Source organism: Dama dama, chromosome 6, assembly GCF_033118175.1.
Source record: "Dama dama isolate Ldn47 chromosome 6, ASM3311817v1, whole genome shotgun sequence".
In the NCBI taxonomy this organism is placed as follows: Eukaryota; Metazoa; Chordata; class Mammalia; order Artiodactyla; family Cervidae; genus Dama; species Dama dama.
Genome location: NC_083686.1, coordinates 14,670,992 through 14,683,285, shown reverse-complemented (window position 1 = coordinate 14,683,285; position 12,294 = coordinate 14,670,992). Strand labels below are relative to the sequence as shown.

The following is a 12,294-nucleotide window of genomic DNA, read 5'->3' as shown; positions in this document are numbered from 1 at the left end:
TCATATTCTATGATATGAAAACTCCCAACATAGCCAATTTCAAGTTACCAGCATGGTGTCACCAAAGGAATATAAGTTGTCTTCAGCACTCCACGGGTAATATGATGGTTAAATGGAAAATGTACAAATAAATACTTATAGAGTTATACCATACAAATGTTACTTGTCACCTTCTTATATAACAACTTTTTTATGGTACTGCTGCTGCTGCTGCTAAGTTGCTTCAGTCCTGTCTGACTCTGTGCGACCCCATAGACGGCAGCCTACTAGGCTCCTCTGTCCCTGGGATTCTCCCGGCAAGAATACTGGAGTGGTTGCCATTTCCTTCTCAATGCAGGAAAGTGAAAAGTGAAACTGAAGTCGCTCAGTTGTGTCTGACTCTTTGCGACCCCATGGACTGTAGCCTACCAGGCTCCTCCACCCATGGGAGTTTCCAGGCAAGAGTACTGGAGTGGGTTGCCATTTCCTTCTCCTTTTATGGTACTAGCCAATGAAAAACTAATTATTTTTCTGTGTGTGCTAAGTCGCTTTAGTCGTGTCTGACTCTTTCCAACCCTACGGACCGTAGCCTGCTAGGTTCCTCTGGCCATGGGATTCTCCAGGCAAGAATACTGGAATGGGTTGCCATTCCCTCCTCCAGGGGATCTTCCTAACCTAGGGATTGAACCTGAGTCTCTTAGGTCTCCTGCATTGGCAGGCGGGTTCTTTACCACTAGTGCCACCTGGAGAGCCCAATCTTTCTGTGGAACCCACAAAAGCTAAATTTTTAGAGAAAACAAATTTTGTTATGTATATTACACACAGGAGAGTAGACATTTCAAAACAATGTCTAAACATTTTAAAACATTTTAAAATTCTTGACAAATAAATCCAGATTATATGGCATTGTTTATATCACTAATGGAAAAGAAAAAGATATTTAAGGCAAATGCATTTAATTTAAAAGTGTTCATATACCTAATAATAGTGCCCCAAAATATATGAAGCAAAAGTGACATAATTGAAGAGAGATATGGACAGTTTAAAGATAAGAGCTGGAGACAGTAATCCGACTTTCAACAATGGTTTGAACAACTGGACAGAAGATCAGCAAGTTGGGACTCCGTGCTTCCGCTGCCAGAGGCCTGGGTTCTATCCCTGGTCAAGGAACTATGATCTTACAAGCCATGGGGTGCAGCCAAAAATTAAAAAAAAAAATCTCAAATCAATAACCTAACTTCCCAACTGAAGAATCCAGAAAAAAGAACTGACTCTAAAGCAGGCAAAATAAAGTAAATAATAAAGATTAAAGCAGACATAATGAGAGAACAGATAACAATAGAGTCAATAAAACCGAAAGCTGGCTCTTTGGAAAAGATCAAGACTGACAAGCCTTTTGCTGACCAAGAAAAAAAGAGATTAGAGAAACCACTGAAATCAAGAATAAAACTGAGCTCATTACTGAGTTCACTACTACTAATCTTACAGAAATAAAAGGGACTATGAAAATATGATGAATAACTATATGTCAAAGATTAGATAAGCTAGATTAGATGTACAAATTCCCAGGAACACACAAAGCACCAAAACTAACACAAGAAGGAATAGAAAACCTGAGTCGCGCTTTAACAAAAGATTCAACTAGTAACCAAAAAACTCCCAGCAAAGACCAGGACTAGAGGGCTTCATGATGAACTCTACTGGAGTTTAAAGAATTAACATCAGTCCTTCTCAAAGTCTTTCCAAAGACAGAAGAGGAGAGAACTCTTCTCAACTCATTCTATGAGGCCAGAATAACCCTGTTACTAAAGCCAGAGAAAGATAACACTAGAAAACTACTACCAAAATCTCTTCTGAATACAGATGCAAATATACTCAACAAAATACCATCAAATCAAATATAGCAATAAGTTAATGTAATATGCCATATTAATAGAAGGAAGGATAAGCCCACAAGACCATCTCAATGCACAGAATAAGCATTTAACAAAATCTAACACTCTTTCATGACAAAAATCACTCAACAACCCAGGAACATAAGGGAACTTCCTTAACCTTATTTTTCTAAGCACTTGTACAAGGCAGTCTGATCTGTATAACCAGAGTGAAATAGAGAAGATAATAGGAGTTATTAAACATGAAAAGATGACTGTGAGCCTTTCTAATAATCAAAAATATCCTATCACATAGAAGCACTGTTTCTTCCTATCATAATGGCCAAGATTAAGAGCGCTGGATAATTGAAAAAGCAAGAGAGTTCCAGAAAAACATCTATTTCTGCTTTATTGACTATGCCAAAGCCTTTGACTGTGTGGATCACAACAAACTGTGGAAAATTCTGAAAGAGATGGGAATACCAGACCACCTGACCTGCCTCTTGAGAAACCTGTATGCAGGTCAGGAAGCAACACTTATAACTGGACATGGAACAACAGACTGCTTCCAAATAGGAAAAGGAGTACGTCAAGGCTGTACATTGCCACCCTGCTTATTTAACTTATATGCAGAGTACATCATGAGAAATGCTGGGCTGGATGATGCACAAGCTGGAATCAAGACTGCCAGGAGAAATATCAATAACCTCAGATATGCAGATGACACCACCCTTATGGCAGAAAGTGAAGAACTAAAGAGCCTCTTGATGAAAGTGAAAGAGGAGAGTGAAAAAGTTGGCTTAAAGCTCAACATCCAGAAAACTAAGCTCATGGAATCCGGTTCCATCACTTCATGGCAGATAGATGGGGAAACAGTGGAAACAGTGGCAGACTTTATTTTGGGGGGCTCCAAAATCCCTGCAGATGGTGACTGCAGCCAGGAAATTAAAAGACACTTACTCCTTGGAAGGAAAGTTATGACCAACCTAGACAGCATATTAAAAAGCAGAGCCATTACTTTGTCAACAAAGGTCTGTCTAGTCAATGCTATGGTTTTTCCAGTAGTCACGTATGGATGTGAGAGTTGGACTATAAAGAAAGCTGAGCGCTGAAGAATTGATGCTTTTGAACTGTGGTGTTGGAGAAGATGCTTGAGAGTCCCTTGGACTGCAAGGATATCCAACCAGGCCATCCTAAAGGAGATCAGTCCTGGGTGTTCATTGGAAGGACTGATGTTGAAGCTGAAACTCCAATACTTTGGCCACCTGATGGGAAGAACTGACTCATTTGAAAAGATCCTGATGCTGGGAAAGATTGAAGGTGGGAAGAGAAGGGGATGACTGAGGATGAGATGGTTGGATGGCATCACTGACTCAATGGACATGAATTTGGGTAAGCTCTGGGAGTTGGTGATGGACAGGGAGGCCTGGCTGCTGCAGTCCATGTATCGCAAAGAGTCAGACATGACTGAGTGACTGAACTGAACTGAACTGAACTGAATTGGAACTCAGTTTCTACATTAAACCCAACTTCACCTTTGGCATTCTAACATCAGCTTATCTTCAAAGGGGTTCCTGTGTCAGGACAAGCTCCAGACCCTTCCTAAGTCAGGTTATATTCTTGATCAGGCTAGAGTCAGGTCGACTTCCCCTCACCACCCTCTACAGCAAGTGTCCCCAGTTGTTTTTTAATTGTACTAGCAGAGTTTTGCCAGCAGAGGGCACCCTTACCATCATGAATGTCAGCTTTCCTCGGGCTCATTCTGGGGGCAAGGGTAAAAAATTTAATTACAAATATATATATATAAATAAATACATATATATATATAATGTCTATTTTTAACTGCTGAAAGACAGTCTAAGTGATAAGCTTGACTCAAATATATTATCTTATCATCTAAATATTGGCAAATTTTATCTTGGGGAAAACACTCTCCTCTTCCTTTGAGAATACATTTCAGTTTCAGTGAACTTTTAAAAATTAATTCCTTTTGAGATATAATTTACCTATTATATAAATTTGTGTACAACTGGTTGATTTTATATATTTATATATTGCCACATGACTGCCACCTTAGCATTAGGTAACACTTCTATCTCATTACATATTTATTTCTGTTCTGTGATGGGAACATTTTAAATCTAACTTCTAAGCAACTTTGAGTTTTTTAAATACAGTATTGCTGCCTATGGGCTTCGTGGGAGGCTCAGTGGTAAAGAATCCACCTGCCAAGCAGGAGATGAGGATTTGATCCCTGGGTCTGAGAGATCCCCTGGAGAAGGAAAAGGCAACCTGCTCCAGTATTCTTGCTTGGAGAATCCCATAGACAAAGAAGCCTGGCAGGCTACAGTCCATGGGGTCGCAAAGAGTTGGACACGAATTAGTGGCTAAACAACACTAATAACTTGTCATCTATAATCATAATGCTGAGGGAACAAACAGTTTACTTACTGCTTCTAGAATCTCATGTGTAATATATGCCAGTTATATGAAATTTAGACATTTAATCTGTACAAAAAGAGATGTCTGGGCTTCCCTGGTGGCTCAGATGGTAAAGAATCTGTCTGCAATGCAGAAGACCTGGGTTCAATCCCTGTGTCAGAAAGACCCCCTAGAGAAGGAAATGGCAACCCACTCCAGTATTCTTGCCTGGAGAATCCCATGGACAAAGAAGCCCGGTGGGCTACAGTCCATGGGATCACAGAGTCAGACATGACTGAGTTACCATCACTTTCATTTTCAAAGAGATGTCCAAAAGACTATTCTTCAAAATGTTAAAAATAGTCTCCACTGGATAGAGGGTTTAAATGAAATGGAAAAAAAATTTATTTGTATTTTTCTGTATCTTGGAATTTTTTTTAAGGTACCCATCATGTTTACAAAAATATTAAAGCTATTCTCAAAGACAGTAAACATTAAAAATTAACCTCAGTGCCAATCCTTTGTAATTTTATTTTCTAACCAAGAAAAGATTCTGATCTGTTACTAATTTTGTGCAGCACTGGAGTGGCCAAAAGGGGATACCCCACATCCAAGGTCAGGAGGGGCAGCCGCGAGGAGATACCCCATGTCCAAGGTAAGGAGCAGCCATGAAGAGATACCCCACGTCCAAGGTAAGAGAAACCCCAGTAAGACAGTAGGCGCTGAGGGAGGGCATCAGAGGGCAGAAACACTGAAACCACAATCACAGAAAACTAACCAATCTAATCACATTGACCATAGGGCCACCCGAGACGGACGGGTCATGGTGGAGAGGTCTGACAAAGTGTTGGTCCACTGGAGAAGGGAATGGCAAACCACTTCAGTATTCTTGCCTTGAGAACCCCATGAACAGTATGAAAAGGCAGAAAGAGAGGACACTGAAAGATGAACTCCCCAGGTCAGTAGGTGCCCAATATGCTACTGGAGATCAGTGGAGAAATAATTGCAGAAAGAATGAAGAGACGGAGCCAAAGCAAAAACAACACCCAGTTATGGATGTGATGGTGATAGAAGCAAGGTTCGATGCTGTAAAGAGCAATATTGCATAGGAACCTGGAATGTTAGGTCCATGAATCAAGGCAAACTGAAAGTGGTCAAACAGGAGATGGCAAGCGTGAACGTTGACATTTTAGGAATCAACAAACTGAAATGGACTGGAATAGGTGAATTTAACTCAGAGGACCATTATATCTACTACTGTGGGCAAGAGTCCCTTGGAAGAAATTGAGCTGCCATCATGGTCAACAAAAGAGTCCGAAATGCAAAACTTGGATGCAATCTCAAAAACGACAGAATGATCTCTGTTCCTTTTCAAGGCAAACCATTTAATATCACAGTAATTCAAGTATATGCCCTGACCAGTAATGCTGAACAAGCTGAAGCTGAACAGTTCTCTGAAGACCTACAAGACCTTTTAGAAAGTGAAGTCGCTCAGTTGTGTCCGACTCTTTGCAACCCCATGGACTGGAACCCACCAGGCTCATCCATCCATGGAATTGTCCAGGCAAGAATACTGGAGTGGGTTGCCATTTCCTTCTCCAGGGAATCTTCCTGACCCAGGAATAGAACCCAGGTCTCCCGCATTGCAGGCAGATACTTTACGGTCTGAGCTACCAGGGGAGCCTTCAAGACCTTTTAGAACTAACACCCAAAAAAGATGTCCTTTTCTTTATAGGGGACTGGGATGAAAAAGTAGGAAGTCAAGAAACACCTGGGGAGAAGAAAAAAAAAAAACACCTGGAGTAACAGGCAAATTTGGCCTTGGAGTACAGAATGAAGCAGGGCAAAGGCTAGTAGAGTTTTGCCAAGAGAACCCACTGGTCATAGCAAACACCCTCTTCCAACAACACAAGAGAAGACTTTACACACAGACGTCACCAGATGGCCAACACCTAAATCAGATTGATTATATTCTTTGCAGCCAAAGATTGAGAAGCTCTATACAGTCAGCAAAAGACCAGGAGCTCACTGTATATCAGATCATGAACTCCTTATTGCCAAATTCAGACTTAAATTGAAGAAAGTAAGGAAAACCACTAGACCATTCAGGTATGATCTAAATCAAATCCCTTACAATTACACAGTGGGAGTGAGAAATAGATTTAAGGGACTAGATCTGATAGACAGAGTGCCTGATGAACTATGGACGGAGGTTTGTGACACTGTACAGGAGACAGGGATCAAGACCATCCCCAGGAGAAAGAAATGCAAAAAAGCAAAATCGCTGTCCGAGGAGGCCTTACAAATAGCTGTGAAAAGAAGAAAAGCAAAAAGCAAAGGAGAAAAGGAAAGATATACCCATTTGAATGCAGAGTTCCAAAGAATAGCAAGGAGAGATAAGAAAGCCTTCCTCAGTGATCATTGCAAAAGAAATAGAGGAAAACAATAGAATAGGAAAGACTAGATATCTCTTCAAGAAACTTAGATACCAAGGGAACATTTCATGCAAAGATGGGTTCGATAAAGGACAGAAGTGGTATGGACCTAACAGAAGCAGAAGATATTAAGAAGAGGTGGCAAGAATACACGGAAGAACTGTACAAAAAAGATCTTCATGACCCAGATAATCATGAAGGTGTGATCACTCACCTAGAGCCAGACATCCTGGAATGTGAAGTCAAGTGGGCCTTAGGAAGCATCACTATGAACAAAGCTAGTGGAGGTGATGGAATTCCAACTGAGCTCTTTCAAATCCTGAAAGATGATGCTGTGAAAGTGCTGCACTCAATATGTCACCAAATTTGGAAAACCCAGCAGTGGCCACAGGACTGGAAAAGGTCAGTATTCATTCCAATCCCAAAGAAAGGCAATGCCAAAGAATGCTCAAACTACCGCACAATTGAACTCATCTCACACACTAGTAAAGTAATGCTCAAAATTCTCCAAGCCAGGCTTCAGCAATACGTGAACCGTGAACTTGCAGATGTTCAAGCTGGTTTTAGAAAAGGCAGAGGAACCAGAGATCAAATTGCCAACATCTGTTGGATCATCGAAAAAGCAAGAGAGTTCCAGAAAAACATCTATTTCTGCTTTATTGACTATGCCAATCCTTTGACTGTGTGGATCATAATAAACTGTGGAAAATTCTGAAAGAGATGGGAATACCAGACCACCTGACCTGCCCCTTGAGAAACCTGTATGCAGGTCAGGAAGCAACAGTTAGAATTGGACATGGAACAACAGACTGCTTCCAAATAGGAAAAGGAGTACGTCAAGGCTGTACATTGCCACCCTGCTTATTTAACTTATATGCAGAGTACATCATGAGAAATGCTGGGCTGGATGATGCACAAGCTGGAATCCAGATTGCTGGGAGAAATATCAACCTCAGATATACAGATGACACCACCCTTATGGCAGAAAGTGAAGAACTAAAGAGCCTCTTGATTAAAATGATAGAGAAGAGTGAAAAAGTTGGCTTAAAGCTCATCATTCAGAAAACTAAGATCATGGCATCCAGTCCCATCACTTCATGGCAAATAGATGGGGAAAAGTGGAAACAGAGGCAGACTTTATTTTTCTGGGCTCCAAAATCCCTGCAGATGGTGACCGCAGCCATGAAATTAAAACACGCTTACTCCTTAGAAGAAAAGTTATGATCAACCTAGATGGCATATTAAAAAGCAGAGCCATTACTTTGTCAACAAAGGTCTGTCTAGTCAATGCTATGGTTTTTCTAGTAGTCATGTATGGATGTGAGAGTTGGACTATAAAGAAAGCTGAGCGCTGAAGAATTGATGCTTTTGAACTGTGGTGTTGGAGAAGTCTTTTGAGAGTCCCTTAGACTGCAAGGAGATCCAACCAGTCCATCCTAAAGGAGATCAGTCCTGGGTATTCATTGGAAGGACTATGTTGAAGCTGAATTTCCAATACTTTGGCCACCTGATGTGAAGACCTGACTCATTGGGAAAGACCCTGATGCTGGGAAAGATTGAAGGAGGAAAGAGAAGGGGACGACAGAGGATGAGATGGTTGGATGGCATCACTGACTCAATGGACATGAGTTTGAGTAAACTCTGTGAGTTGGTGATGGACAGGGAGCCTGATGTGCTGTGGTCCATGGGGTCCCAAAGAGTCGGACATGAGTGAGCAACTGAACTGAACTTATTTGAAGGATTATCTCTAGATTACCAAAGGAAAGTTTTTTTTTTTCTTTTTACATTGTGGTACTGGTCACCTCTATCAGAATTACGTATGATGTGGGACTTTCCTAGAGATCCAGTGGCTAAGACTCTGAATTCCCAATGCAGGGGGCCTGGATCAGGGAACTAGATCCTGCAGCTAAGAGTTGGCATGATGCAACAAAGGAGGAAGATCCCATGTGCCGCAAATAAGATCTAGCACAGCCAAACAAATGCATAAATATTTTTTAAAAAATTAAAAAAGAACTAATTATGATGCTTGTTAAATATACAGAGTTTCAGGCTACCTTCCCCACCATTACTCTATCCTGACCAAAATGAGAAATGCACAACTCTGGGGGTGGGACCCCTGCATGGTTCCCAGTACTCCTAGAGAAAGGTATATGTACTGGAGTCTGAGAACCACCACCTAAGGGAAGAAAAAAGGAAGGCTAAGCAACTTCACTGTGTCATTCATATCTGTTTATATACATTGTCTCTCTCTATATATTCCCACAGTCTAAAGAAGCTGAAACTGAGATGCGCTAAGGGCCTCGAATATGAGATGTTTTAAGGATGAAAATACTTAGGAAAACCTATAGAATGGTTGATATTCATAGCAACCACCAATCCTTCTGTCTCCATTTTTTGCCTCAACTTACCTGGTACTTGGGTTTTTGATGAAGCCAGTGTTTACGAAATTAGGGCAGAGACATGTTGTTTTGATTCCAGTTCTTTCTAAGGCACTCAATTCTTCAGTCAGAGCTTTATGAAATCCAACAGCAGCAAACTTGCTTGAACTGAAAATAACCAGAGTTCATAAAATAATTCAAGAAAGCAGCTACATCTACTTAACCCAGACTGTTTCCCTTAGGTAAGTGTGGTGCTCTGCTAGAGAGCGTAAGCCACATCTGAATCTCAGGCCTGGCCAGGATCTGCTGAATTAGAATCTGCATTCTAGATGACCCTCGGGCAAACTGACAGGTACAGTAAAGTCTCAGAGGGCTTCCCAGGTGGCCCAGCACTGAAGAACTCGCCTGCCAATGCAAGAGACGTGGGTTCGATCCCTGGGTTGGGAAGATCCCCTGGAGAAGGAAATGGCAACCCACTCCAGTATTCCTGCCTGGAAAATTCCATGGACAGAGGAGCCTGGTGGGCTATAGTCCATGGGGTTGCAAAAGAGTCAGACACCACTAGCAACTAAAACAACAAATAACAACAAAGTCTAAGAAGCACTGACTGTATCTCAGCAATTATCAGAGAACTGAGTAGGTTTAAATGTCTTGTTAAGAAAATTGGTAGGGTGTTCATTTTTGTTGTTGCTGTTTCCCTAAAAAATGTAGTGTCACTATAGGCTGTTCATTATTTACTACAACATGTCATGGAATTTATTGGGAAAATCTCCTGGGTAAGTCCTGTTCTTCCTTTAAGTCTTAGCTTGACTTCCTTAAAGATGCATTTCCAAAACCCTAGTCTAAATTATTTCCCCAGTATACAGTAATCTTCAGTTTTCCATGAAGCACATCTTGAATTTGTAATTAAATATTCATTTGGATGAATTTTTTTTAACGTCTGGCCCCATACCTTCACTATAATAATCTCTATGACTGTTTTGGTCTCCAATGAATCCCAGGCCCCAAGGCCTGGCACAGTGCTTGGCCTAAAATAGGTGCTCAGTAAATATTTTTCAAGTGAATAAATCAAATGTAAAGCAATTCTTATCATCATAGTGCCTTCATTTGGAAAGAGAAGGGAAATTAACCATATTTTAACTGGACATTACTTTCCCAACTAGGCTTTTAGAGAAAGTAGCATTACTGAAAAATATAAAGTCACATACCATATAATTCACTCACTTAGAAATACAATTCAATAGGTTTTAGAATATTACTTTATTAATTTTAAAAATTATACAAAATATTTTTATATAAAATTTACTATTTTAATTATGTTTAAGTGTATAGTTCAGTACCATTAATTACTAGATAGATTGCTTTTCTCTAAGCCTGTACAGATTAGCAATTATACAAAGTAAATTCTTGCTACTTAACCTGTGCTTTGGAAAACAGAAAGCTGTGGAAAGTTCTCTATTATCCTTTTTTCCTGAAGTTTAGACATTTACTGAAGTCTTAAAAGAAAGATTGCTAGATTCAATTACATAAAATGTAAATCTTCCGTACACAACAGAAACAAAATAGTTATATCTAAAATTGATTACTATATGACAGACACTGACCTCAGTTATTCAGATACATTATTTGATTTAATTCCTTACAACAATTCTGTGAAACTGATACTATTATGATCTCCATTTCCCAAAAAAGAAACTTAGGTAGAGGTGGAATTATAGAACTTGACTAAAGACAAAACGAAATTGTGGAATTAGGCTTTATATTTGGGTGGCAAATCAGACCTCTAATATGATATAGTCGAAACTTATATTAGTTCCTAACCAAGTTAAGGGCTTCCCAGGTGGTAACGAATCTGCCTGCCAATGCAGGAGATGTAAGAGACGCGGGTTTGATCCCTTGGGTGGGGAAGACCCTCTGGAGAAGGAAATGACAACACACTCCAGTATTCTTGCCTGGGAAATTGACTCAGTGACTAAACAAAAACAACAACCAAGTTAAGAGGTAAATGACAAACGGGTAAAGCATTTGAAACTTATAGGACAAAGATTAGGGTGACGTAAGAATTAGGTGAATAAACGGCAATTTTTATAAATGAATGAACATCTCAGTCAGGTCTGACCCATTTTATGATCCCATGGACTGTAGTCTGCCAGGCTCCTCTGTCCATGGGATTTTCCAGGCAAGAATATGGATTGGGTTGACATTTCCTTCAGGGGAAGATCCCTAACTCAGGGATCGACCCACATCTCCTGCATTGGCAGGTGGGTTCTTTACCACTGAGCCACTGAGGAAGTCAAATGAATAAGACAATATTCTAATGGATAAATGCCTAAGGGCATTTGCAGAAAATTTACAAAATAAAAATATCAATGTGTATGAGTGCTAAGTCACTTCAGTCGACTGTCCAACTCTGTGTGACCTTATGGACTGTAGCCTGCCAGGCTACTCTGTCCAGGGGATTCTCCAGGCAAGAATACTGAAGTGGATTGTCATGCCCTGCTCCAAGGGATCTTTCCAGGGATCAAATGCATCTCTTAAATATCCTGCACTGGTAGGCAGGTTCTTTATCACTAGTGCCATCTGGGAAGCCCCCAAATACCAATAGATATATGTATATGAAATGTTTTATCTTTTCAGGGATAATTAATATAAATACAAAATAAAAAAAGATAAAAGTTGTGCCTAGGAGTAACAGTAAGGATAGTAGGAAAGTTTTTATTTGTTTGAGTTGTTTTCAATGTACAAAATACTTTCATTTTATAGAATTGGACTAGCAATCTTTTTAAGTCATATGCCTCAGCTTTAAGGAAAAAAAGTGGAAAAAAAAAAAAAGTGAGGGAACTTTCAACAGAATTTCCAAAGTATAGGTTATAGGCAGTTTTCCAAAGTACAGGTTAATTGGCAGCATTTTCTGGAAGACAATTTGGCAAAAGGTATAAAATTCATTAAAAAAATATGCCATGCTTGAGACTTCTCTGGTAGTCCAGTGGTTAAGACTCTGTGCTTCCACTGCATGGGGTGCAGGTTTGATCCCCTGCTGGGGAACAAAGATCCACATGCCATGAGATAACAGCCAAAAAAAAAAAAAAAAAAATTCTAACTATCTATGTATCTATCTATGCATAGTCTTAGAGCCAGTAATTTCTTTTAATTTCTTATCCCAAGGAAATAATCAATCATGTTTCTAAAGATTTATAGTCAAGGATA

At 40.0% G+C, this 12,294-nt stretch overlaps 1 protein-coding gene across 1 annotated transcript in view; it reads right to left on the bottom strand.

The window, feature by feature from the left end:
* HSD17B11 (hydroxysteroid 17-beta dehydrogenase 11) overlaps positions 1–12,294 on the bottom strand; it is a 34,800-nt gene that overhangs the window by 6,846 nt on the left and 15,660 nt on the right. Inside the window, exon 5 of the mRNA XM_061145539.1 lies at positions 9,118–9,255. Within this exon, the coding sequence (XP_061001522.1) occupies positions 9,118–9,255 (138 nt within the window). The remainder of the gene's footprint in view (positions 1–9,117; positions 9,256–12,294) is intronic.